General features: G+C 43.3%; 1 protein-coding gene across 4 annotated transcripts in view; it reads left to right on the top strand.

Moving 5' to 3' along the window:
• Nucleotides 1-23,774, top strand: part of ATP6V0A1 (ATPase H+ transporting V0 subunit a1) — a 79,575-nt gene that overhangs the window by 5,404 nt on the left and 50,397 nt on the right. For all 4 annotated transcript variants that reach the window (XM_066585883.1, XM_066585884.1, XM_066585885.1 and 1 more), the window contains exons 2-5: nt 13,366-13,517; nt 16,298-16,376; nt 18,219-18,316; nt 19,931-20,059. In XM_066585883.1, coding sequence (XP_066441980.1) covers nt 13,401-13,517; nt 16,298-16,376; nt 18,219-18,316; nt 19,931-20,059 — 423 coding nt within the window. In that variant the 5' untranslated portion in view covers nt 13,366-13,400. The remainder of the gene's footprint in view (nt 1-13,365; nt 13,518-16,297; nt 16,377-18,218; nt 18,317-19,930; nt 20,060-23,774) is intronic.

Below are 23,774 nucleotides of genomic sequence, written 5' to 3'. Positions count from 1 at the left end.
TAGCCAAATTTGGGCTATCTCATCACAATATTGGAACAACCATGTCAACAAGATGTGACGGGTATCTGGTAACCAGCGGGATGACTTTAGCAACAAAAGTAAAGGCTCATTTACACGCAAAGACAATCTTTTAAACGATTGAAAGATTGACAGTTCTAGTGATCATTTTGCACTAATGCCAATTAGCACTTTATCAGCTTCATTTGCATGTAAATGAGCATCCAGCAGCTGTTTGCAAATCCCAGCATGTGGTCTGGACTTTGCACTCAGCTGCCTTGCCTTCGCACAGGCTGCTGCGGGCTCTCAGCTGAATACCATGCAATCAGCTGCTCCAGTGGAGAACACAGTGTGCCCGTCCCTGCTGTCTCTCTCTGGCTAAAGGATGGATTTTATGCTCACTTAAAAAATCATCGTTCAGCCGAAGAGTGAAGGATGGAAGAATTTACACGCAACGATCATCACTCAAAAGCAATCGTTTGAACGAATTTTGAGCGATAATCGTTGGTGTAAATGGGGCTTAAAGGCGATAATCGTTCAGTGTAAACACAGCCAACTATTGAACGATCGTTTGCTTGTTCACTAATCGTTCGTTTTAATTACTGATCATTCAGTCATTCTCGTTTACTTATACAATGATTGTGAACGGCTGAGCGATTTCTCGTTTGATGGAGCCTGCGCTGTATCTGCCTGTATAAACAGGCTGCCTGAGAGCAAACGGGCAAACTCTGCCATCGCTCACTCATTGAAACGAGAAATCGGCAGGTCTAAACAGCCCCTAACTAAATTATAAACTTTTCTTCGAATGTTCGATGCCTATAGGGGTCTGGAAACCATCTTTAATAAATACCATGGGTTATGTTCTTATGGTTGCTATTGAAGACTTTTAACAAAAGCCACATCACAATGAGTGTTGACCACTAACAAAGGAAGTGGTGTATCTAGAATGCTCTTATTGTTTCCTGACTTAATGACATATTTCAGATAGTGTTTGTTCTTTTGGGGAAGTCATGAGGCAGGTAAATTATACCTACTAGAGGACTAATCCGCCTATCTGATAACTGGTTGCATAGGCCTTCATCATGAATGTTATGGTAGAGTATCTTTGTAAGCTATGTTGCAGAGAAAATGCCCATGTTCGGTGATCTAGTAATTAACGTGCCATGGCATTGATTCAATGAGTGCTTGAATAATGTCCTGGGGTGGTGCTGACCATGTGATATTGACCATAGTCCACAGTTCATCTTTATTACCAGGCTGTAGGAGAACATTTACTTGACGTCCAATCGTGTCTCACAGATTTTCAATAGGAGAGCGATCGGTGGATGCTACTGGCCAAAGATTACTTGGACACCTTGTAAAGTGACATTGGGTATACGCTGAAGCTATTGGACTGCGATGGGCAGCAGCATCTCATCAACGTAATGGCCTGCCATCAATGGGCTCCTAGAGGTCATGGGTACTGTAGGTCATGGGTTGTTGATGCTCATGGCACCCCAAACCATGATGCCACATTGACAAGCTGTGGTGCACTTCACAATGGCTTAAGGATCAACGCAATTGCCACATCGCCTTCAGACCATCACTTAGTGATCTTCATTGCTGGAACAGAATCTCATTTCATCACTGGACAACGCACTACGCCATGTAGCTCTAGAACGGCGTCAATGCAAGCCTTCCTGACACAGTCTGAGTGGCAGTCTTCATAGCAGATGACTTGGCCACAAGCCTGCCTTAGAAAATCTATGCAACACTGTCACTGTTGATATTGAAGCATTCAAATCCGGCCATACATTCTACAGAATGTCGCTGGTGGAGCATTGTGGAGATGCAAGTGCTCGACTCTGAATGCGGTAATCCATGAGTTGCGACGTTCCTCTCAGTACCCCAGTCCCACCATAATGATGCACGTTTTGTTCTGCTGGCTATCTCCAAATTCGACCCATGGTTTGTGGCATCCTGTTGAGTTTTTGCTGCTTTATGACACAAAGACCAACCAGCTGTAAGGTAGCCTTATGATGGGACCTTTTAGTAAACTCATTCATTTGATGATATGACGTTCAACACGTCTTAAAGATTAAGGCGTGAAGATTAGAGATGAGCGAGCACTCAAATGCTCAGGTCCGCGTTATTCGAGTCGAGCTTTTTGAGAGCTCTACTCAAGTAACGAACCCCATTGACTACAATGGGAGACTCGAGCATTTTTGTATGTTGGACGCTGGGTGCCGAGCTTTTTTTTCTTTTTCCCTAGGCTCTCGCTCTTGCTCTCTCTCCCGCCAGCCAGCCAGCCAAAAAATTTGCCGGTCGACCATGGCTTGATGCTCGTTCGGGTAACAAGCACCATCGAGTACGCTAATACTCGAATGAGCATCAAGCTCAGCACAGTATGTTCGCTCAACTCTAGTGAAGATGTCTCTATGTAGACACAAAAAAATGACATAAGTCAATTTCTGAGGGCTTGATGATGCCTTCAAAGCCAGCTTCACAGTCTGTGGTTTTTGCGTTTTATCACATCTAGATCACATCACTGACCCAAAATTGCATCCGTTTGAAACCTGTCACGTCCCACAGCACCTTAAACTTAGGCTATAATGCCTTTAGGGGACGTGACAGGGAGCAGTCTTGTATTTTTTTAAGTCTTCTGCTGCTGTCCGGTGAAGTCCGTGCGGTGCAAGAAAATCTTGACTTTTCCATGTTCCTCCTTACAAGTCTATGGGAGAGCGCATGCACGGCAATCTGAAGAGTCGTCTTTTCGTACGCTGTGTGGATTGTGCTAGAACGCAGAAGAGTATAAGAGAAATACAAGACGCACCTCCCTGCCAAGTCCCCTAACAACGCCATAACTTAGTTCAGATTCTCTCTAACTTATTTATCAGAACATACCCCGAAAATGTAATGCCGCAACAAGATCTTCCTGCTGTTTTCTCTGTGAGGCAATGTCTATAATGGGCCCTTTAAAAGTCTTCGACTTCATGAACCGTATCTGATTCTTATTATGTGCTTATTAAATAAGAAAATTACATCCCGCGAGTCTCCATAGGTTCTCACTAACAACCAGTGTGCAATTACGGAAAATAAATCGTACAACGCAACTTTTATATCTGGAACTTATTCATTGGAAAACTCATTCGGCTTATGTAGAATCGGAGAAAATAAAGGAACTTTTGGCACAACTGCCTGGAAAATAGTGTTGTCGTGGCTATTCTGTAAGCCAATGTCTAAGGCCAGTCCACACTTGTACCTCCCAACATTTATATCCCCGAATGTGACACTACTAATTTTTCATGGAAATGTCAACGGGACACCAACTTTGTGCAAGTTAGTATAAGCTCCACCTACTTTATCTGTTTAGTGTGACAATACCACGCCAGTTGACACATTTGGGAGATATGGTCATAATACAGTCGAAACAACCAGACTTCCCTGCTAGTTCCACTGAACTGAATCTGGATCTTCATAGACCCTGTGATTTACATGTAGTGGAGCCGCTGTAGAACTGGTCTCTGCATCTGATGTTCAGATGCTAAAATACATCCTTGGTAGCGAATAGCACTTTTTTTTCACTATATGAATGAGCTATATGGTCAGACCCAACTATGCAATCTCACATCCTCTTATAACCTACGCAGCTGTGAATGACAGTAGTTCTAGCCATGAGCAACTTCGTACTTGTCGCATGACTACTGGAAGGAAAAAAAAAACTTAAATCGGTCCTCAGCATAAGTAAATATAGCATAGCTGTGTATACAGTATATAGCCCTTGGCTCCATTATCGCCAGTGAATAACTAGCAATATAATCCACTGCACCAGTCTGCTAGTAAAAGTAAAATGCTGACTTATTTATTTTCTCCATGAAGTTATATATATTGTAGATACTATTGAAGGCAACGTTTCACCCACCGTGTGCCCTTCCTCAAGCTTGAGAAAGTTTAGGCTGTATTCATATTGACCAGTGTGTTTTTGTTTGTTTTTTATGCCTGCTTTGTGACTTTTTATTTTTTTTTGAAAAAAAAAGACCGTAAAAGCCCTGGCTCTCTTTTTTTAAACCATGTGGTCTCCATATTAACATGTTAAAGTCATTATGGCATGTGACTGCTTTCTGTTGTGTGGGTATTTTTTTGTAAGATTACATTTATACATGCGAGTGCGATATCGGTCCGAAGAACTTGGCCCGGTATTCGCTTGCCAACATGTTGTTTTGTTTTTTTTACACCAATGCAAGCCGTTTTTCATTCCAAAACACCTCGCATCACTCCTGCAAAATTGCGATCTTCAGGCGCGTGTTTCACGTGCGTCAGAGGATCGCTTGTGATTTTCAACGCAATTGCATGCACATCACACAGTGGTAGTACATGAAGTGCCTATGGTAATTTGGGGCCATAGGGACTTGGCTACAGCTGTATTGGCAAGAATTATGTAGGAACCCATCTATCTTAGGAAGGTGATGGTAGTTCCACCATGTAAAACCACTCTGTTACATTTGTTCAAAGTTGACCTTACTCCAGCTGAATTGTCTGAAGTGGCCAATTTTTGGACAACCATTAGTTATGATGGGGGGGGGGGGGATGAGAGCAATGGCCAACAGCAGATAGTCTACCAAAAAATGGGATTGCCTGAAAATAAGTGTTTGCTGTGAGCACCATTGCCTTTAGGGGTCCTGGGTACAAATCTGAACAAGGACAACACCAGCATGGAGTTTGTACTGCCCGGGTTTCTTCCAGGTTCTATCGTTTCTGTCGACACTCCAAAAAATACTCCTGCTGATGGGTTAATCCTCGATGGGGCAGGGACCAATCTTGAGTGAGGACTGTACAGCGCTGTAGGTTATACAGTATTTTCTTAGTAGCGCATACATATCGGCCAATAGTAGCTACTTTGTGTAAGTCCACTGCGGTGTTTTTATACTTTTTGTCCTTCGCTGGCAATTTAACCCCTTCAGTGGCAGGTTTAGGTAGTCTTCAGCACATTTGAACAATGATTTTTAGGAGATTTTCCGGGCGTGCCACTAAAGGGGTTATTGGTTCATTCACGCAGGTGTATGCATTTTTTGCTCTATGAATACACAGCGTATTCACGGGTGGAAATGCGTTGTAGCCTCACGTTTTTCTGCCTGACAGCAGTTTTTTTACTCGGTCGCATACCAAGAGGTTCTATTCACTGCATATTACGCGGACAAAAAAATGCACCCATTATAGGCTATGCTGATCCGCTGGTGTGTGTGAGCCCCAAATCTGGCATGGTGCCGGTGGGATTATTTGTATGGCTGATTGATCACTAGTAATGCCGCCCGAGTCTTATGTGTATGGCTGCCTTCGTTGAAGTCATAAAAGCCACTTGCAGATCTGTAGGATAATTTGCTGTAATAAAGACGGTTGAACTTTAATCTTCAGAGGCAATTAATCAGTTAATGTCTCATAAATCAGCTGCTCCCCATGTGAAGTCTCCCTCCGCCCGGGAGCCATCTGACTTGCTCTGTCCATTTTCGGTAGTCACATTGTTCTGAACTGACATGAAATATAAACTTTCCTATTGTATTCAAAACCGCCCTTGTTACATGTAGTATTTACACAGCTCTTACTGAAGGTCGTGCAGCCCCGAGTCCTGCGCTTACACGGATCATTATCCTTTAAACACGAGTGACCAATGCACGAGCAGTGTGCGCTTCTCATTCGTCGTTCAGTTTCAGCAGGCTTAAAAATCAGAGCCATCTCGATCACTTCTCGTGTAGGTTAAACACTGATCGTTCAGTATATCACATACAGTGCTTCCCCGAAAATAAGGCCTACCCCTAAAATAATCCCTACCTTGATGTTCGGGCTGGGGGGTTGAAATATAAGCCTTACCTCGAAAATAAACCCTACATAACAAAAAAAAATCTAGTAGGTGCCATCCAGGTCCCAACCGCTGATCTCCGGAGCTACGGCGCACTTGTTTGCAATCCTCAGCCCCCAACAGAAGATCACTTGCTAGTAACGGGGATTGAAAAGCCCGCCTCCATCAAGTGCTGGCTCTGATTGAGAACCAAGCAATGCAGCGCTCGATGAACTAATGTGATGGCTCTGATTGGCTGAGCTACAGCGCTTGAAGAACTAATCGGAGCTATCGCTTGCTGGAGGCAGGGTTTACAAAGTCCCTTACCAGCAAGCGATCTTCTGTCGGTGGCTGAGGACTGTAAGCAAGAGCGGTGGAGCTACGTAGAGCAGCGGGAGGGACCTATGCGGCGCCTGCTAGGTAAATATAATAAGGCTTCCCCTCAAAATAAGACCTAGTGCCTCTTTTGGGGCAAAAATTAATATATGTCAGGGTCTTATTATCGGGAAACACTGAACAATTAGTGCACAAGATTTGCACAATTCTCAACGAGAATCCTACAGTCTATAAGCAGGCTGGCCGGGCTCGTCGCCAGCTCGTTCCGGCAAATAAGAATCGGGAGATTCTACACCCTTGTAAAAAGGCCAACACCCAATCACTACAGAAGTTTGGGGGTACATTCTTTGGAATGTCCTAATACTGGCAGAATTGGCGGTAAGGGCGGGGCTACGAGCGTATGTGTATAACGCAGCGTTTTGCTGCCATACAGCTGCAATCTTGGACTGCGCATGACAGCGTATTTCGTATGTGCAATCTTACTTGTTTTCTTTTTTTCTTTCTTTTTAATTTTCCACTCTGTCATTTAGTGACTATACATGTAATTGCGTATGTACAGCGTTTATTACGCACCTATAGAAAACGGGGCTCTATCGCGCATAATACTCGGTAAGATAGAACATGCTGTGTTCTTTTTTTACACGCGTACTAGGCACAATGTATATACGCAAATGTGAATGGATCAAGGAAAATCAGTGTACTTTCATTGGATCCATTCACTGCATATTATGTGCGCATATATCGCGTGTAATACATGATCATATTACGCTTGTGTCAGCCTGACCCAAGTAGAGCGATTCGCCATCATCACATTCCTCTCCATGGATCGGCTGTAGTTTGTAGCTCTCCTGTCTTTTGAAATCCTTACTGTAAATCTATATGTTTTGGTAACACTTAGGTCTCATTCACACAGCCGTATATGTAAATAGCTGCGGGACATCTGTGTGATGGCAGATGCAGAGAATCGTCAGAGACCGCCTATGGCAGCGAGTGTACTGTGCATGAGTATCTTGCGAATGCCGTCATGCTCAATGTGACGTTTGCTTGGTAATTTTTTAAGTTTTTTTTTTTTTTTTAATTCCCCGCTCAGTCTCTTAGCGGGGTTTGTATGAATCGCTGCCTATGCGTAATTTGTGTATGGACAGCGTTGCATATGCTTCCCATACAAAGGTATAGGGCTCACGCTACGTGATACACAGTGAAATGGAGCATGCTGCCATCTTTTTCTCATGCAGTCTTTACACGCTAATGTGAATGGATCAATGAAAGTCCATTTGCTTTTATTGACTCAATTCAGCGTGTCACGCAGCCGTGCATCGCGAGTGTAATGCGTTCCGAAAATGCAGTCCTTAGTCTTTTATTTGGCAGATACTTTTGTGTTTGGGTCACGGTGGCCTTCTGTATACGGCTTCTTGCACATCTGCGCCAGATGTTCCTTTTGGAGCTCCAGTGCAAATCCAGTATGGTGCACTATTTTTTGTTGGAGGTAAATTTTGCTCGGCATGCTGGGAGCCTAATGAACCCTATTATCGTTAATGGGATCCTTCTGGCGCCAACTGGATTCAACGGTTCTGAACAACGGAAAATCTAGGGAGCTCTGGGTGCACATGGTGCTCATGGTGCACATGTGAAAGTCAAGTTTTTATGTTAAACACACATTTTAAAGAATTTTTGAAGATATATATTTTTATTAGTGTGTGTGTGTGTGTGTGTGTGTGTGTGTGTGTGTGTGTCAATAGGGTCTAATGGGGGAGTCAAAGCTACCATCCTAAATGAAATTTGGAGAATCCAGGAGTACATCAACAAGATGACTACCAAAGATGAACTGCTGGAGAATGGCTGAGGCTACAGCAGCAGACATGGAAGGAAGAACTGGAAGAGGGACCATGGCAAGATAAGCGTCTGCATGGGATGTACCATCAACAGCTGAAATAGTTGACATTGGGGAATCCTACTAGTGGTGGGAAGAACAGATGCTAAGTACCAGATCCATAGAAGCAGGGATCTACCACACAAGACAGGATCCAAGGTGCATAGAACGGCCTACTCTGAACGGCACAAGCCAGTAGTGGCCATTGTGTACAGGAACATCTGCACAGTGTATGAGCTAAATCCTCTCAAATCCTGATGGGAGACTCCACAGAAAGTTGTGGAGAGTAACCGGGCTACAATCCTGTGGGACTTCCAGAGACAGACAGACAGGTACTGACTGGCCAACCAACTAGACATGGTGGTAATCGATGAGGACCAGAAGACGGCGGTGGTGAGATATAGTGGTACCAAGTGACAGCAACATCAGGAAGAAGTATGAGAAGCTCGAGAAGTGCCAGAGCCTCAAAAAAGAACTAGAGGATGCGGGAAGTGAAGGCCAAAGTAGTCAAGTAGTGGGAGGAGCACTTGGGGCTGTAACTCCTGAGCTAGGGGAACGGCTCCAACAAGTCCCAGGTGCAACATCCGAGCACATTACCCAGAAGAGTGCAATACTAGGGACAGCCAAGAGTCTACACAGAACCCTCAAACTCACAGGCGTCTGGTAGAGGACACAAGATTTAGGAAGACACATACTAACCATAGGGGTGGGAAAAAAGAATTTCTAGTTTTATTTAGATTTAATTTTCAATGTTATGACATATAAAAAAAAATATCCTGCAGTATTCATACTGACCACTAAGCTTAATGGTCTGACTTGTTTTCTAGAGAGAACTTTTCAGCAGTCGTTTTTATTATCACAGACAGGGTTACAATGAGAGGTGACACCTATATATAAAGAATGTTAAATCCACCATTTGCAAACAGATGATGGTCACAGCTCACCTCCTTCTACTTGTGCATAATGACCTCTGCACAGAGCATGCTCACAACAATCATAGAAGTCAGTGGGTCGACTGCTGTCCACTGTCTATGGCCCATGAGGCTGCTGTAGAGCACATCTCTAGATGCTGCCAACTGTGGCTCATGCCAGATGGCCACCCCCATAGTTATGTACAGACAATCAAGTAAAAATAAAACCTACAATCAGAAATTTAAAAAAAAAAGTCTAATATTCTACATTTCTAATCCAGCTGGTTTTGATTAGTAAAAATTAAATCTACGTGATGCATTCCTTTTAAATTGATTAAGTGGTTACATGATTTATCAGTAAAAGAGCTGGTTTGCCTGCAAAGCCGTGCGACCATTGCAATTGGCTGCACAATTTTGAGGGTGAACAGATGTTATCTGGCAAAATGATGCAAGTACTTAACAATCCATTTAAAAACTGCAGTGGCTACATGCCGATGTAGTGCTCAACGTGCTGATCAGATGGGCTTAAGATGGGTCAGTGTCCTGTTCATGGACTTCACAGACAGCACAGGGACCCATTATAGCCTTTCTAGAAGTTCAATCTCCCACATGGACTGATAGTCTGTGAAAGAAGTCTTATGTCCTACTTTGTCCATTTCACGGGTCAGATTAGTACACGCATTGGGCGGGGTCTGAGCAGCTAGGACAAGTACTTGGGTGGGTATTTGTTTGCTGTCTGATGCATGTTGCACCCAAGAATCCTAGGCATATGGCTGTGTGAATATGGCCTTAAAGGGGTTCTGTCATTAGAGAAAAAAAAAACTCTATACTTGCCTATTCCTACCCTGTCAGTCTACCAGATCGTCACCTCACCTATTTTCTCCTGGCTGATTCCTCTCCTTCCTGTGAGGTTATGTACATTTCATAGGTAGTCCTCTTCCTGCCAGCCAATGTACGTTAAGTCACAGGCCAGCAGGGGGACTGCTGATCTACTGCAGAGACTGCTCATGAGAGCTCTCTCTGCAGTAGATCAGAATTCCTTCCTAGGCAGTGAACGCTACAGCACAGGGATGTGACCTTCACTAACCCAGCCGGAAGAGAATGCGAGGAATGCAGCTTTCATAACAAGCCGGCAAGCGTGTGGTGGAGTGACCCCGGGGCACTGCAGAAGCTCAGCCAGGAAAAGATGTGATAAGTAGACTGATGGGGAAGAAATAGGTGAATATAGAATTTTTTTTTTTTTTTAAATGACGCAACCCCTTTAAGGCCCATTTACACGCAAGATAATCTTTCAAATGACTGAAAGATTGAAAATTTTAGCAATTACTTTGCATAAAGTGTTAATGGACACTAATGTCCATTAACACTTTATCATCTTCATTTGCACGTAAAAGGTCCTCCTGGAGCTGTTTGAAGAGCCCAGCATGTGGGCTGGGCTCTGCACACAGCTTCATTGTTCTCGTCAGGGCTGCTGGCAGAATACAATGTAATCTCCCTGCTCTCACGGAGAACACAGCATGCGGTCTGTTGAGACATACTTTATCTCTCTGCTGCTGAAAGATGGATTTTTAGGTTACCTTTAAAATCATCCTTCAGACAAAAGTTTATGATGGATTGGCCACGTTTACACTCAAACAATTATCGCTCATTTGCAGTAGTTTTAACGCATTTTGAGCGATAATTGTTGCACAGCTGTAGTGTAAAGGCCCATTTACACGCTTTTTTTAGATGGACACACAATAAGCCAGGCTGAAAATTAATGCATGGCAATCTGATTTCCATTAGAAAGAAATGATTGTAAACCACTAAGCCAGTTGTGTAAAAACAGGTTATCAAGTAACATATGTGGTTAATGAGTCTTTATAACCAGGATATCATGATTTCCATTGACCTTGTAACGACTGGCCCCATGCACTGTTAATACCCGGGTAGTGTTTGTGGAGGGACGGATGATGCAGAATGATATTGAGTTACGTTTATACCATTTTTTAATAATTATGTAAATTTATTAAACTGTTTATTTTAAGTAATAAGCCTTGGCGGGGGATGCTAAAGTCCCATGTGATGGTCTCCTAGTCCGTCGGGGTCCTACATGGGTACAATGTGATATTTCATTTAATGCCAGGAAAGTGTAATATGTCATTACTCGTATGAGCAGATGTCTTCATTTACATTGCGAGGTTACTTTTCTCTTTTGATCCCAGATGGCCAGTGTATTGGCTGCAACCCACAAGGACAGAGTTTATTTATATCGTCTTTTAGATATCTAATATGTTTGGGACCTTCTTTCTTCAAAACGGGGGTCACATCTTGTAGATTCCTGCTGATAAAAGGAAGGTGAAAAGTTTGTCCATTTTGTACCGTTAAACAGTTCAAATTAAAGGGCTATTCCAGAGACTGGCCATGTTTTTCACCCATCCACTGATAGATTGGTGGGGGTCCCAGTGGTTGGGCCCCCCACCAATCGTGAGAATAGAGGTCCTGTTTCCTCATTCCTCCTCACTTCCATTTGGCTTCTTCCACCCCAGGGATGTCGGATTGAACGGAGGACTGAACACCCGCGGCCGCCATTCTATTCACTTCAACGGGGTTGACGAAAGTAGCTGAGTGCTTTGTACCGGTTTATCTCTGGTAGTCCCATTGAAAATGAATGGTGCCGCCCTGCTCATGTGCAACTGCCTTTTCAATTCAGCCTCCTCCTCACTGCGGGTGGTTGCAGCGAGGAGGAATGAAGAAACTGGACCTTCTTTCTTGGGATCGGTGAGTGTTCCAACATTTGGACCCTCCCCAATCGATCAGTTTCCATCTATGCAGTGGATGGGTGAAAACTTGGAAAAAAGTCCAGTCTCTGGAATACCCCATTAACTCCTCGAAGGGCAGGTTTTTTTTAAATGAGTCAACAATGCAATTAAAACCCTGGAAGATTTCAGATGACAGCTCGCTGCTCTGCACATTTCAGCACTAGAGCTCTCCTCCGAAATCTTCTGGGGTTTAACTGCATGCTCAATGCAGCAAGCCCCAGAGATTTTCTGGGCGTGCCACTAAAAGGGTTCAATGAATGAGCTGTTGGTGTAATGCCAGATCTTCCTGAGCAAGACATGCTGCTCTCTACTTAGACCAAGGGCTTATTCACATGAACGCATTTGCGCTGCGTATTACATATGCAAAGTTTGGCTTTGCATTTACATATAACGATTATCGCGCAAATTCCTACTTTGAGCGATAATCGTTGCGTGTAAATGGGCTTTAACTCAGCCTATTAGATCCTGCCTTCCACAGAGTCTAATAAGGTGCCATTGTAGAATATACTATATAAGTGATGCAATGCAATTGCATCTTCAGGGACTAAAAAGTGTCAAAAAAATTCAAAAAAGTTTAATTTTAAAGAAAAAAAAATCCTGTTTAAAAAATGCACATTTTTTCTGTATAAAAATTCCCATTTTTAAATTGGATAGAACACCCCCCCCCCCCCAAAAAAAAAACAACTAAAAACAACCAATAGGTAGTGCTTTGCTCGTAATGACCCATTATTTATTTATCTTGCATGTGAATAAAGAAGTGATGCCAGATTTGCCTTTTTTTCTTTTGTTCGCCTCCAAAAAAATAAATAAAAAAACTCAAAAGCAATCCAAATATCACATGTACCTCAAAATGGTACCAATAAAACCTACAGATCTTCCTGCCCAAAAAAACCCAAACAAGCCCTTGCATAGCTCCGTTACCAGAAAAATGTTTTTTGGGTATTTGAATGCGATGAGGGTCAATTGTGTCCATTAAAAAAAAAAATATATATATATATTTCTTTTTATTGTGCAAAAGTAGTAAAAATGAAAAAACAAAAATTCACCAACTTTGTATCACAGTGATCATGCTGATCTAGATAAGAGCGTTATCACTTTATTTTAACTGAATGGTGAACGCTGTAAACCCGACGGTGGTATTTCCCCAGGGCGATGGGATCGCTTGCTATGAAAAAGTTGCCAGTGTAACTTTGCACAAAAACACATATAGGTTTTTGCTGTTCTTGTGTTTCTTACTCCACTTTCCAAAAGCCATAAGAAAAAGAGACGAGGTTTGAGTAGATTCTAGACTTATGAATTGTGATTTCTTCTAAGAAGTCTCAATTTGTCGCAGTTTCACTCCAGGCGAAGGGCAGCGCAAAATAAGATAAATAGTTAATCCGCTTTACCCAGCGACCTGAACTTTGTCTCCGTGTCCGCTTCTGCTCATGAAGACAACCCTTTTAACAGACTTCCAGAATTAGACGAAAGTATCTTATACTGAAGACTGTGTGCTTTTATTCCGGAGGTCTCGGTACGAGTTTTATTAGTTTTGCGTCACTTGATCTCCGTTTTCTAATGAAGATGAAGGTCTCTCTGAGTATCCTATTAGAGGTTCTGGTTATCGGCTTCTAACCTTTCTTGTTTTTCTGTTTTTAGTTTTATTAGGATAAGCATCCAGCAGATTCGCAAGGATGGGGGAGCTCTTCCGCAGTGAGGAGATGACATTGGCGCAGCTCTTTCTCCAGTCTGAAGCTGCTTACTGCTGTGTCAGTGAACTGGGAGAACTGGGAAAAGTCCAGTTCCGCGATGTAAGTTTGTGAAACGTTGATTTCTGCATGTTATGATGGCCGAACCTTTTAGTGTGTATTACATTACTGCGTCTTATATCTCCTACTTTATTACTACACCATAATTACGCTTGACTGACTTTAGCACTTTTAGCTGGAGGGTACACCCTGGTCACACCTCTAGCTGCCAATTGGTTAGTGCTGTTCCGTCCCCATCACCAAGACAGCAGCGGCAGCAATGACTGCTGACAGCCCGGCACACAGCGCAGAAGACAGACGCTGCGGGGGACGGATGTGTGAGTCACCACCCCGTCTTGCGCTGTGCTGGGTGGCTGTGGCGAGGACTGGCAGCTGCTCTGCAGCCAGCAGCAGCAGTAGTAGCGGCCTGAGATTCTAGTAAGTTGGAGCTGGCCACCCAGCAGCAGTAGTGACAGCTGCCCTTAGTGCCTACGGCGGTTACAGTGTCATGTGTTGGGTGAGGGGCGGGAGGATTGGGGGGATGCTGGAGGAGGTGGGCGGCCAGCATCAGCAGTAACGTCCACTGCCTTAAGGGCGGTGCCAGTTTAAGCAGCATTTACTGGTGGGGGCCGGGAGGGTTACTTGAGAAGGTCAGCGGCCAGCAGCGGCATGTGTTCCTGGGGGCAGGGAGGATGAAGCAGGAAGCCGAGCTCAGGAGGGTACGTCTGCGGCAGCCAATCAGCCACTGGGCGTTTCATCGTACTCACAACTGCCAAACCAGGTCTGCATCCATTACTCTGGTGGAGACAAGATGCACCAGTACCCGATGCGTTTTTAACATTAGAAACTCTTATTGTCTTTCGCGAGAAAAAGCATCGCTGCCGCTCAATCATCTCATGAAAAAAGTTGCAATTTTGCCACAATTTTCTCACTGCGATATCGCTCCCCAGGGTAAAGGTGCCCTCAGGCTGAATTCATATGGGCATGTTTTTTTTTCCCCCCCGTGGCAGTTCTCTCCGATTCCCTTGGGAGTTTTCTCCATTCATTTGAATTGGTTATTTCACGCAAGTAATTTTTCTCTTGAACAGATAGTTCAAGTTTGAAAAATCGCTGCATGTTCAATTTTTGTGTTATTCTTCCTCAAGAATTGCTCATTATCCAGTTGTAATATAACCTTTCCATTCACTGACTGCAAGCATAGATGTGAAGGGGGGGTGGGGCGGAGCTGGTGAGATATTGATGCAAAGTACATTAAAAAGTTGCAGAACTTTTCTTATGACACATAAATAAGCTTTAGTTGGATAAGACTGGAGAAGGTGTGACGTATAAGTCATGCTGCCAGGCTCATGTGGATGTCTCTGCATAGAAAGTAGTGAGATCAGGCTCTGGCACTTCTAAGGAAGGAGGTTTGGTCTGCTGAATCACAGCCTAGTTCTTCAGAATAGACAATATCAGGAAATCACAAGGGGAAGCTGTTTCCTGTTACTTTGCTGGGTATCATCAGGACAACTTGTCGGAATATATGCATGTGGGTGGACTAAGAGATAACCCATCTTGAAATACTAATGTGTATATTCTGGAATTTAACATACATTTCTCATGGATCATAAAATTAGCATGTGTTGCATGTAGAAAGGAAATGAGCAGATGCTGCAGATTACATAATCCAGTGGTTGAGGGATGAGTCCACACTTAGTAGACGCAGTGCAGCCAAAAACTGAACCAACATTTAGTTTCACTGCAATCATTGTGGTTTTCAAATGGACTGTTAAGTCTTTATCGCAACAGGACACTAGTTTATCCTGGCGGGTGGGTACTCAACGCAACATGTACGTCCTGTGGAAGGTGGCTCAAAAGTCAGCCCACACCATCCTGCAGCAGAAGTCAGCTGTGACTGATAGCCGACGACCTGCTGCAACGGAGAACATCTAACCCCGCTCTTAACCCCTTGCATGCTGTGATCAATATATACTGCAACCAAATACCAAACACCGGTGACCGGGACTGCCATGGTCTGTGATCACTACTGTGCACGATAATGCACTGTAGTACAGAAGTACTGCAATGCATTATCTTAGTGATCATAGCGAAGAAAATTAAGTGTTTAAAAAAACAAACCCTTTTATGTGCACTTTCCCCTGTTTTTGTATTTTTAAAAAATTACATTTTTAAAATACCCATGTGTTTGGTATCATTGTATCTGTAACGACCTGTACAATAAATTGAGTGCACTATTTATCCTGCATGGCAAAAATGCTTATTTTGTTCATTTTTGCATCTTAAAAAGCTGTATGTACCCCAAATTGGTACCAATAAAACTACAGTTTGTCACACAGAAAAAAAGCAAGCCCTCACAGACCTTTTTCCATGGAAAAATACAAGTTATGGGACTTTGTATGCTATGTATAGGCTCATCCTCAGTGTTAGGCATTCCGCAGCAATAACCCTCCATAGCATGCTATGGAAAAAAGATTTTTCATGCACACGAGAGGAAACCAACTGCAGTTTCCACTCACGGATGAAAAATTGCAGCATTTTACATTTTACTGCAGTTCCCACATGGACGGCTTACATTGAGAGCAGGAGTTAAAAAACAAAACAAAAATGACCTGAAGAGACAGGTACGCAGGGCGCCGGCCTCGGGGATGGGCAGATTCCATGTGGGATTCCCCATGCAGAATCAATGTGTGCCCGTAGACGTGAGTCCTTACACCTGATTTGTTGTATATAGTGTATACATTAAATATACTGTATAGATGAAATGAGTTACTGGTATCCAGCTTACTATGTGCATCAATCACTGATTATTATTTTTTTTTGTTCTTATTTTTTTTCTCCCCCAGTTAAATCCTGATGTCAACGTTTTCCAGAGGAAGTTTGTCAATGAGGTCAGAAGGTGTGAGGAAATGGACCGTAAACTGCGTAAGTTTATACTTCATGTCAGAATTGCATAAAAAGAGACATTGATTGCACATCTACGTTGTATCTATAGATCTGTTGTAGCTAAGGAAAATGTATGCTACACACTTTGATCAAACTCTAAAAGCCCACTTCATGGCGATCTAATTCAACCCCATAAAGTCATCTGCCATACATGTACGCCTGATGTGCAGGCTCGGGAGGGTAGCCTGCTATATATGTGGCATGTGATGGCTGTCAAAGACCACTGACATTCAGCTGCAGAGGCTGGGATTAGAGGTGAAACCGATCCTGGACATTAACAATGCAGATACAGCAATTACCTCTGACCACGTTCTTTAAATGGCTTGAAGGGCAAGGGCTCCATCTGTCCCCCAAATGGTCCCTGCGATGAGCTTGTGTGGTGCCTGTTGGTTGCCACTCTAGCCTGGAGCATTGTGAAGGCCTCTAGCCTTGCCATGGATTTCTTCCTGTGACGGGCTTTGTAACGCCACTTGCTCTTTAATAGAAGCAGCCTTTCTTTGTCCATCTCAATTAATACTCCAAGGTGATCACACCTGCTCAGTCTTGCTTCTCTCTCTTATCACAAGGTATGGGGAGAGATCTCTGGTCTAGAAGGTTTGCTGCTTATGAAGCTCCAGCGTGTTTTCTGCTTGTCAGGAGATGCTGAGCAATTGCAATAATGCAGTCTCACCCTCATCACTTGCTCAGCTCTCTTCTAATATCAGATACTTCATCACACCAGGGATCCCCTCAAGATATCTAGAGGATCAGAGAAGGGAGGAACACTGAGCATGTGTGACCACCTGAGAACAATTCCTGAGATAGACACAGAATAGAGACAGCAGGTGGCGCTATTCTAACATTAGACCTAGAATATTTGAGGGTACAAACACTTTTTAAATAAGCGTAAATACAAAAAAATGTTCTTAATTAGCAGCTGGATTTAGCGATGAGCGATATTTATCATAGGACAACCCCCTCTAAGTAGGTCTCTGCTTCATTAGATGCAGCACTGCATAGTAGCAGCCTCTCCCAGAGCCTTCTATCTGTAGGGAAGGGACTTATACCTGACTTATATACTGAATGATCACTGCTTTAAGAACAGCTGGTGCATGGCATCTTGTGATCAGTAATGGGCCTTTTACACTGGACGATTATTCAGAATCGTTGAGATTCCACAGGAATCTGAACGACAATTGTCCCGTGTAAATGCAATCATTCAGTCATTCACCTTCTGCATGCAGAGAACTAAACAACGTGGTGTTCAGTGTAAAAAGCAGTAGTTCACTTATCAACGACTGTCTACTTTGAATGGAGGCGGGTGGGGAGAGAAGGCTCCGTGGCCCGCTGTGAGCGATGCCAACGATACTCGCTCCTGTGTAGCATTACTGGGACAACTGTCGGGCATCCCTTACCCGGTATCTCGTTCTGTGTAAAAGGACCATTATGTGGTACCACATGATGGGCGTTGCACGATCTGCTCTCAGATAATGGGCTGACCTCTTCTCTGCGCAGCAGATTTGGCTGTCATGGGTAAATGCGGAGACCAGAGTGAATTTGTCCGCAGGCAGATTGTTGGTGCCCAGAGGTGTGGTGTCACTCTTTTGGAAACCGTTACACTTGTTGGCTGTTCTAACCACAATATCAAGAAGGTATCAAGACTGGCCAGATGCAATGTGCGGACGTCTGATGGCACCAATGAAATCCACCAAATTTAAAGCAAAAAAAGCTTTGTAGAAGTTTCTTACTCTTGTCTTCTTAAGTTGGTTGTATGACTAGCTTATTATTTTTTATAAAATCTTGTATTTTTAAAGGCAAATGTGGTGTTTTTTTTACTTATAGGATTCGTGGAGAAGGAAATTAAAAAAGCAAGTATCCCAATTCTGGACACAGGAGAGAATCCGGAAGTCCCCTTTCCTAGGGACATGATTGATCTGGAGGTGAGACTGATGGTTACTCTTTAGAGACGAGCGAGTATACTCACTAAAGGCAATTGCTCGAGCGAGCATTGCCTTTAGCAAGTATCTCCCCGCTCGAGACGGAAGGTTCGGGTGCCGGCGCGGGGGAGCGGTGAGTAGCGGCTGTCAGCAGGAGGGAGAGAGAGATCTCCCCTCTGTTCCGCCCCGCTCTTCCCCGCAGCTCCCTGCCCGCTGCCAACACCCGAACCTTCCGTCTCGAGCGGGGCGATACTCGATAAAGGCAATGCTCGCTCGAGCAATTGCCTTTAGCGAGTATACTCGCTCATCTCTATTACTCTTCATTTATTGGTCCTTTTTATCCATCCATCCTTCTTGAAAGCTTGCTCCTTTTTTAAAGCTGCCACATAGGTAGGATCTGTTGAGGCAAGCAGCAAAATATGTCCAGCATTGGGAATTCCCATTACGGGATAGTACTGGTGATAATAGCCAACATTTGAATATGTTTAAAGGAGTTCTGCCAATTTTACACTTATACCCTACTAGAATATGGGGAAAAACTGTCTGATCAGTTGGACTGTTGGTATACCGTGTCCCCAAGTATGAATGGAGCAGCAGTCCAACATGCGCACTGCTGGTCTAGTCCTCTCTACGGGACTGCTGGAGATGGATAAATCAGTGCTCTGCAGTCTACAGCAGTCCAATAGAGATGAATGGATTGACGGCACGTGTGATCTACTTCTATCTATTGTGAGAACAGGAATTCTAAGCCCACCTCATATGAATGGAGCAGGAGTCCTAGTGGTCAGTTGGGCACTTATCCCTATCTCATATATAGGGGACTAATGCAAAACGTGGCACAACCCCTTTAAGCATTTAATGGGTCAGTAATGGCTCTATAGGACTAGCCATAGACAGACGCACTGATATTCCAGAACTAAATGTTAAAAACCATAGTTAACTATCTATTATTTATGAGCTGCGATTCAAGCTCCCCAGTACTGAAAAAAACAGGTAAATAACTTTTTGTTTTGTTTTTTGCATGCCCACAGTTAGAATATGGGGTTGGGAGACTGACAGTGGCTATCTACTGGCCTATTTAGAGGGCTGTTCTACAGCAGTGCTCTACGGCTCTCAAACATTTTGGTTGAGGTGTGGTGGGCGATTTTAAGCCCCATTTACACGCAAACATGATCGCTCAAAATTCGGTTAAAAGATAGTTTGATGTCCATTATGCCAATTAGTAGCCTATCAACTTCATTTGCATGTAAATGAGGTCCCCTTCACTGTATGCAGATAACAGCAGGTGGTCTGTGATCTGCATACAGCCCCTTTGTTCGGCCGCGGGACTGCAGCTGAAAACAATGTTATCAGTGGAGAACTCCGCATGCGGTCCCTGCTGTCACGAACGATGGATTTCATGCTCACATGAAATCCATCTTTTGGCAGAAAAGCAAACGATGGTAGGATGTACATGCAACGATTATCACTCAAAGGCCATCGTTGGAACAAATCTTGAGCGCTAATTGTTGCATGTAAATCAGCCTTTCATTTTTCAGCAGCTCTGTTCTTACGACTTGTTCTCGGTGTAAGTTGCCTTCTTGCTTTTACCATTTCTATAATGTCTCTTACTAACAGGCCAATTTTGAGAAGATTGAGAATGAATTGAAAGAGATCAACACCAACCAGGAAGCTCTGAAGAGGAACTTTCTGGAGCTGACAGAATTAAAATTTATCCTGCGCAAAACCCAACAATTTTTTGACGAGGTCAGCGTTTCTTTGTCTTCTGATTTCAGACTTTTGGTTAATAACACAAGGATAGGCTTGTGCCCTACAGTCGCGAATTGAGTTTTCCCCTTCCTGGATAATACTGAGTAATTAACCTTTGTACCGCTGAATTGGCAGTGTAGTTATTACACTGATAATGGCGGTTTTATTTATAGTAGAGGTGGATTTGCTTCTTTTTAAAACCAATCCACCTAAAGCTATGAGCACATCTGCATTCAGAATCTATAGTGAACACATCATCCTATAACGGAACCAAAAAGCACCAGACGGCCCCCACTGACTATAAAGGAGTCCGCCCAGCTTCTGTTCTGCGCTCCAGCATGCTCCCAGATTTAATGGTACAGCATGCTGCGCTACTTTGTCTGGGATTTTTGGACCGATTGGTTCCAGAGACCCCGAACGGAGCCGCCAATGCAGATGGGAACAAAGTCTAAGCTTTTTACCAATCGTCTTCCATACAAAAGATCTGAAACGCTCATCATTTTCTATATACTGATTGTTATAAAGTTATATACTGTTGCGTGTGATTGTATTGAGAGAAGGTGAAGTATAGGGTGTTGGATACAATGTTGCCTTTATTATGTTATGTGCTCTCTGTAAACTCTGCTGGAATATATGCTCTTCTTTTTTCTTGCTACTGTCTTTCTAGTAGAAGTCACCCCTGTTCTGCAATCCGTTTACTCTGCTTGCACAATTAGTTTGCTGATTCGGCTCCCTTTCATCACCTGACCCCTTGTCTTGCAGTACCTGATGCAACTCCTCATGTCCTTGTCTTCTGTTGTATCATTCCTTTCTTGCAGACCCCTTCCTTTCATATTCACCCCACTGATTATCATTTTCCTATAGTTTTTCTCCCACTTTGAATTTAGTTTTTTTTCCCCTTTGTGTTGATTATACACTGTTTTTGCTTTCCTGTCGCTTGCTTACACTTTATCCTTTTACTTGCTGTGTTCTTAAAGAGGACCCGTCCCAACAAGGGCAATGGTCTACAGTTTACGGTCTATAGCCACATCCTTGTTGAATTCACTGCTGGTTTTTATTTTTGTTTTTGCCCTCTCCTTCCCCCTTTGACAACAATGGCTCCTGTCCCTTTCAGTGCCTCTGTACCAGGCAAATGGGCAGACTACACCACCCAATGTTGGTGGCTGACGTGACTTTGGATTGACACTGGGTAATGGAGACCACTTACTTGATAGTGGACTACTATTGTGCTCTGAATATAATAAGGGCAAAGGGGGGCATAATACAAAAATTGCTGATGGAATCGGTGCAGATGTGGTTATATGTATGCAGCCCCTTTCCTTTGATAGAACACATAGCAGATCCTCTTCAGGCTGTTTACCCCTCTTCTGCCATCTGCTTGGATCTGTTCACATCTTGTTACACCGTTGGAGATATACGTTGATTGTATTAATGACGTATGCCTCTGTGGCAGATATCGGCCATTGACTTCTATATGCTTGGCAATACATAATGGCCAGCATATGCCAAAAACACGCTCTCTTGGCGTATGCCAGATCCATGTGGCCTACTGGCACTTCTGATGTGCGCTAAGCGTTTAAGAGCTTTACTCAGCTTGGAAGAGCAGTCTGGCGGATCTTAGTAATGTCTACCAGTTGCCTCCACCTCTCTTCTGCCTGCTCCCGCTTTCCTTCTGTGCACCCGGCTCCTGCTCATTTTGTCTTCCTACTAATATTCACTTTATAGCTTTCACATTGGATTTGCTCGTCATCGCTGTCTGACATTTTTAATACAAGGAGCTCTTAAATTCAGTGCAGGGATTTAACCCTTTTTTGCTTTGACATAACAGGGAGTAACCAATTTCTGAGCAGCAGTTTCTATACTTAGTTGAGTTATGGGGAGGTTTAAACATGGTGGGTGTACATGGGAGGTAAGTGCAGAATGAACACCCACCGATTTCCCCCTCCCATCCTTTTTTTGCCTTGTATTAGCTCACCTGAATGCTGCTTAATGCTAGGGTAATGCTTTATTCATGTGTCACAGGTAAATGCTAGTATACAATGGTAAGATTGGCAACGGGCAGATGGCTATTATGGTTGGTGCTCGGGCTTTACCAATCAAAATAGTGGTAGTTATTGGCATGCAGGTGGTTTCCTGGCATCACCCTCCTTTCCACCATTTCTGTTTTCTGTGCACTGTCTAAACTGCTTAAGTTAATAGGGAGGCTGCATCCTAATGGCTCATTACTTAATGCACAACTTTTTATATAAATGTGTCTCCTAAAATAGGAAAGACTACAAGGCTTTTTCATGCATACAGATGGGATCCTGCATTTGCTGGAGACTATACTTTTCCTCTAGTTCCTGGATATGACTGGCTGTGCTCATAGTATAGCTAGAAGCTTAAAGGATGCAGCCTTCTCATATAATACATCGTATTCTTGTTGTTTTAATTTTTTTTTGCTTAAATGTAGCTACTCTTGTATTTCCTAGGCTGTATCACCATTAGTAATTAAAATGGAGCTCTCTTCTACTCTGGATTTTCTCCCCTGAAAACCAGAAATTCTTAATAGCACCCCCCCCCTTCCATTATACCTAATCCCCAGTAACACAACACGCTGCTACCGTCTTAGACTTGGACCTCTTTTTTGCAGACTCGAGGCATGTTTTTGACAGCGAAACTGATGTCCGAGCTCAGCCCCTAGTTTTCTGTGAGATACTGCAGTGTATTATTTGAGCAATCATAGGATTGCAGGTTCTTACTTTTTTGGCGACACTTAAAAAAAAAAAAAAAGTTAGATCCACATACAAAAAAATTACTTGTGCACTCTTACTTAATTTGTTTCTTTAAATGCAACAATCCTAAAAACAAATTATTTTCCAAAAAAGGTCTTTATTGTGCAAAAGTTAAAAAAATATGTACTTTTTATATAGCTGTACTGACCCACACAGTGAATGCCATAAAAACAGCTTTTAATGTGTTTTTTTTTTTTTTTCCCCACACCCTTCTCCCCCCCAAAAAATCAAAAATTATGTTAAATCGTACATTATGGGTACCCCGAAATGGTACAAATAAAAACCACACTTCACCATGAAACGAAAAGACCTCAAAAAACGACTGCAGCGATGGAAAAAGAAGGTTATGGGTGTTTAAGAGTGGAGATAAAAATCTCCCTAAAAATCATTGTGCGCTTGAGTACAAAACTAGGCTGCATCCTTGAAGGCAGGGGCGTAACTATAGGGGATGCAAGGGATGCGGTTGCACCCGGGCTCATAAAGCCTTTCCTTTCCATATAGGGAGCCCAGTACTATGAATAAAGCATTATAATTTAGGGCCCTGCTACAGATTTTGCATTGGGGCCCAGGAGCTTTGAGTTATGCCTCTGCTTGAAGGGTTAGATACGTCATGAGTTTTTCTTGATGTATCCATTAACCTGATGCCATTATAGCCTGTAGGTGATAAACAGTGGCGTCCGTCACCCATAGGATAGAATGTCATCCTTTTAACTGATACGTCATGGAAAGCTGATCCCAGTCTCTGGGTGATGGGTGCTACTGTTGGGTACAGCTGCCATTTAACCTATACATGTGGAGCTTTCCCCTGTATGTACTTGAGATGAAGGCTAGAGATGAGCGAGCACCAAAATGCTCGGGTGCTCGTTACTCGGGACGAAATTATCGTGATGCTCGAAGGTTCGTTTCGAGTAACGAACCCCATTGAAGTCAATGGGCGA

This window comes from Eleutherodactylus coqui, chromosome 13, assembly GCF_035609145.1.
Source record: "Eleutherodactylus coqui strain aEleCoq1 chromosome 13, aEleCoq1.hap1, whole genome shotgun sequence".
NCBI lineage: Eukaryota > Metazoa > Chordata > Amphibia > Anura > Eleutherodactylidae > Eleutherodactylus > Eleutherodactylus coqui.
The sequence above is the reverse complement of the archived record's forward strand: the minus strand, read 5'-3'. Positions and strand labels throughout refer to the sequence as shown.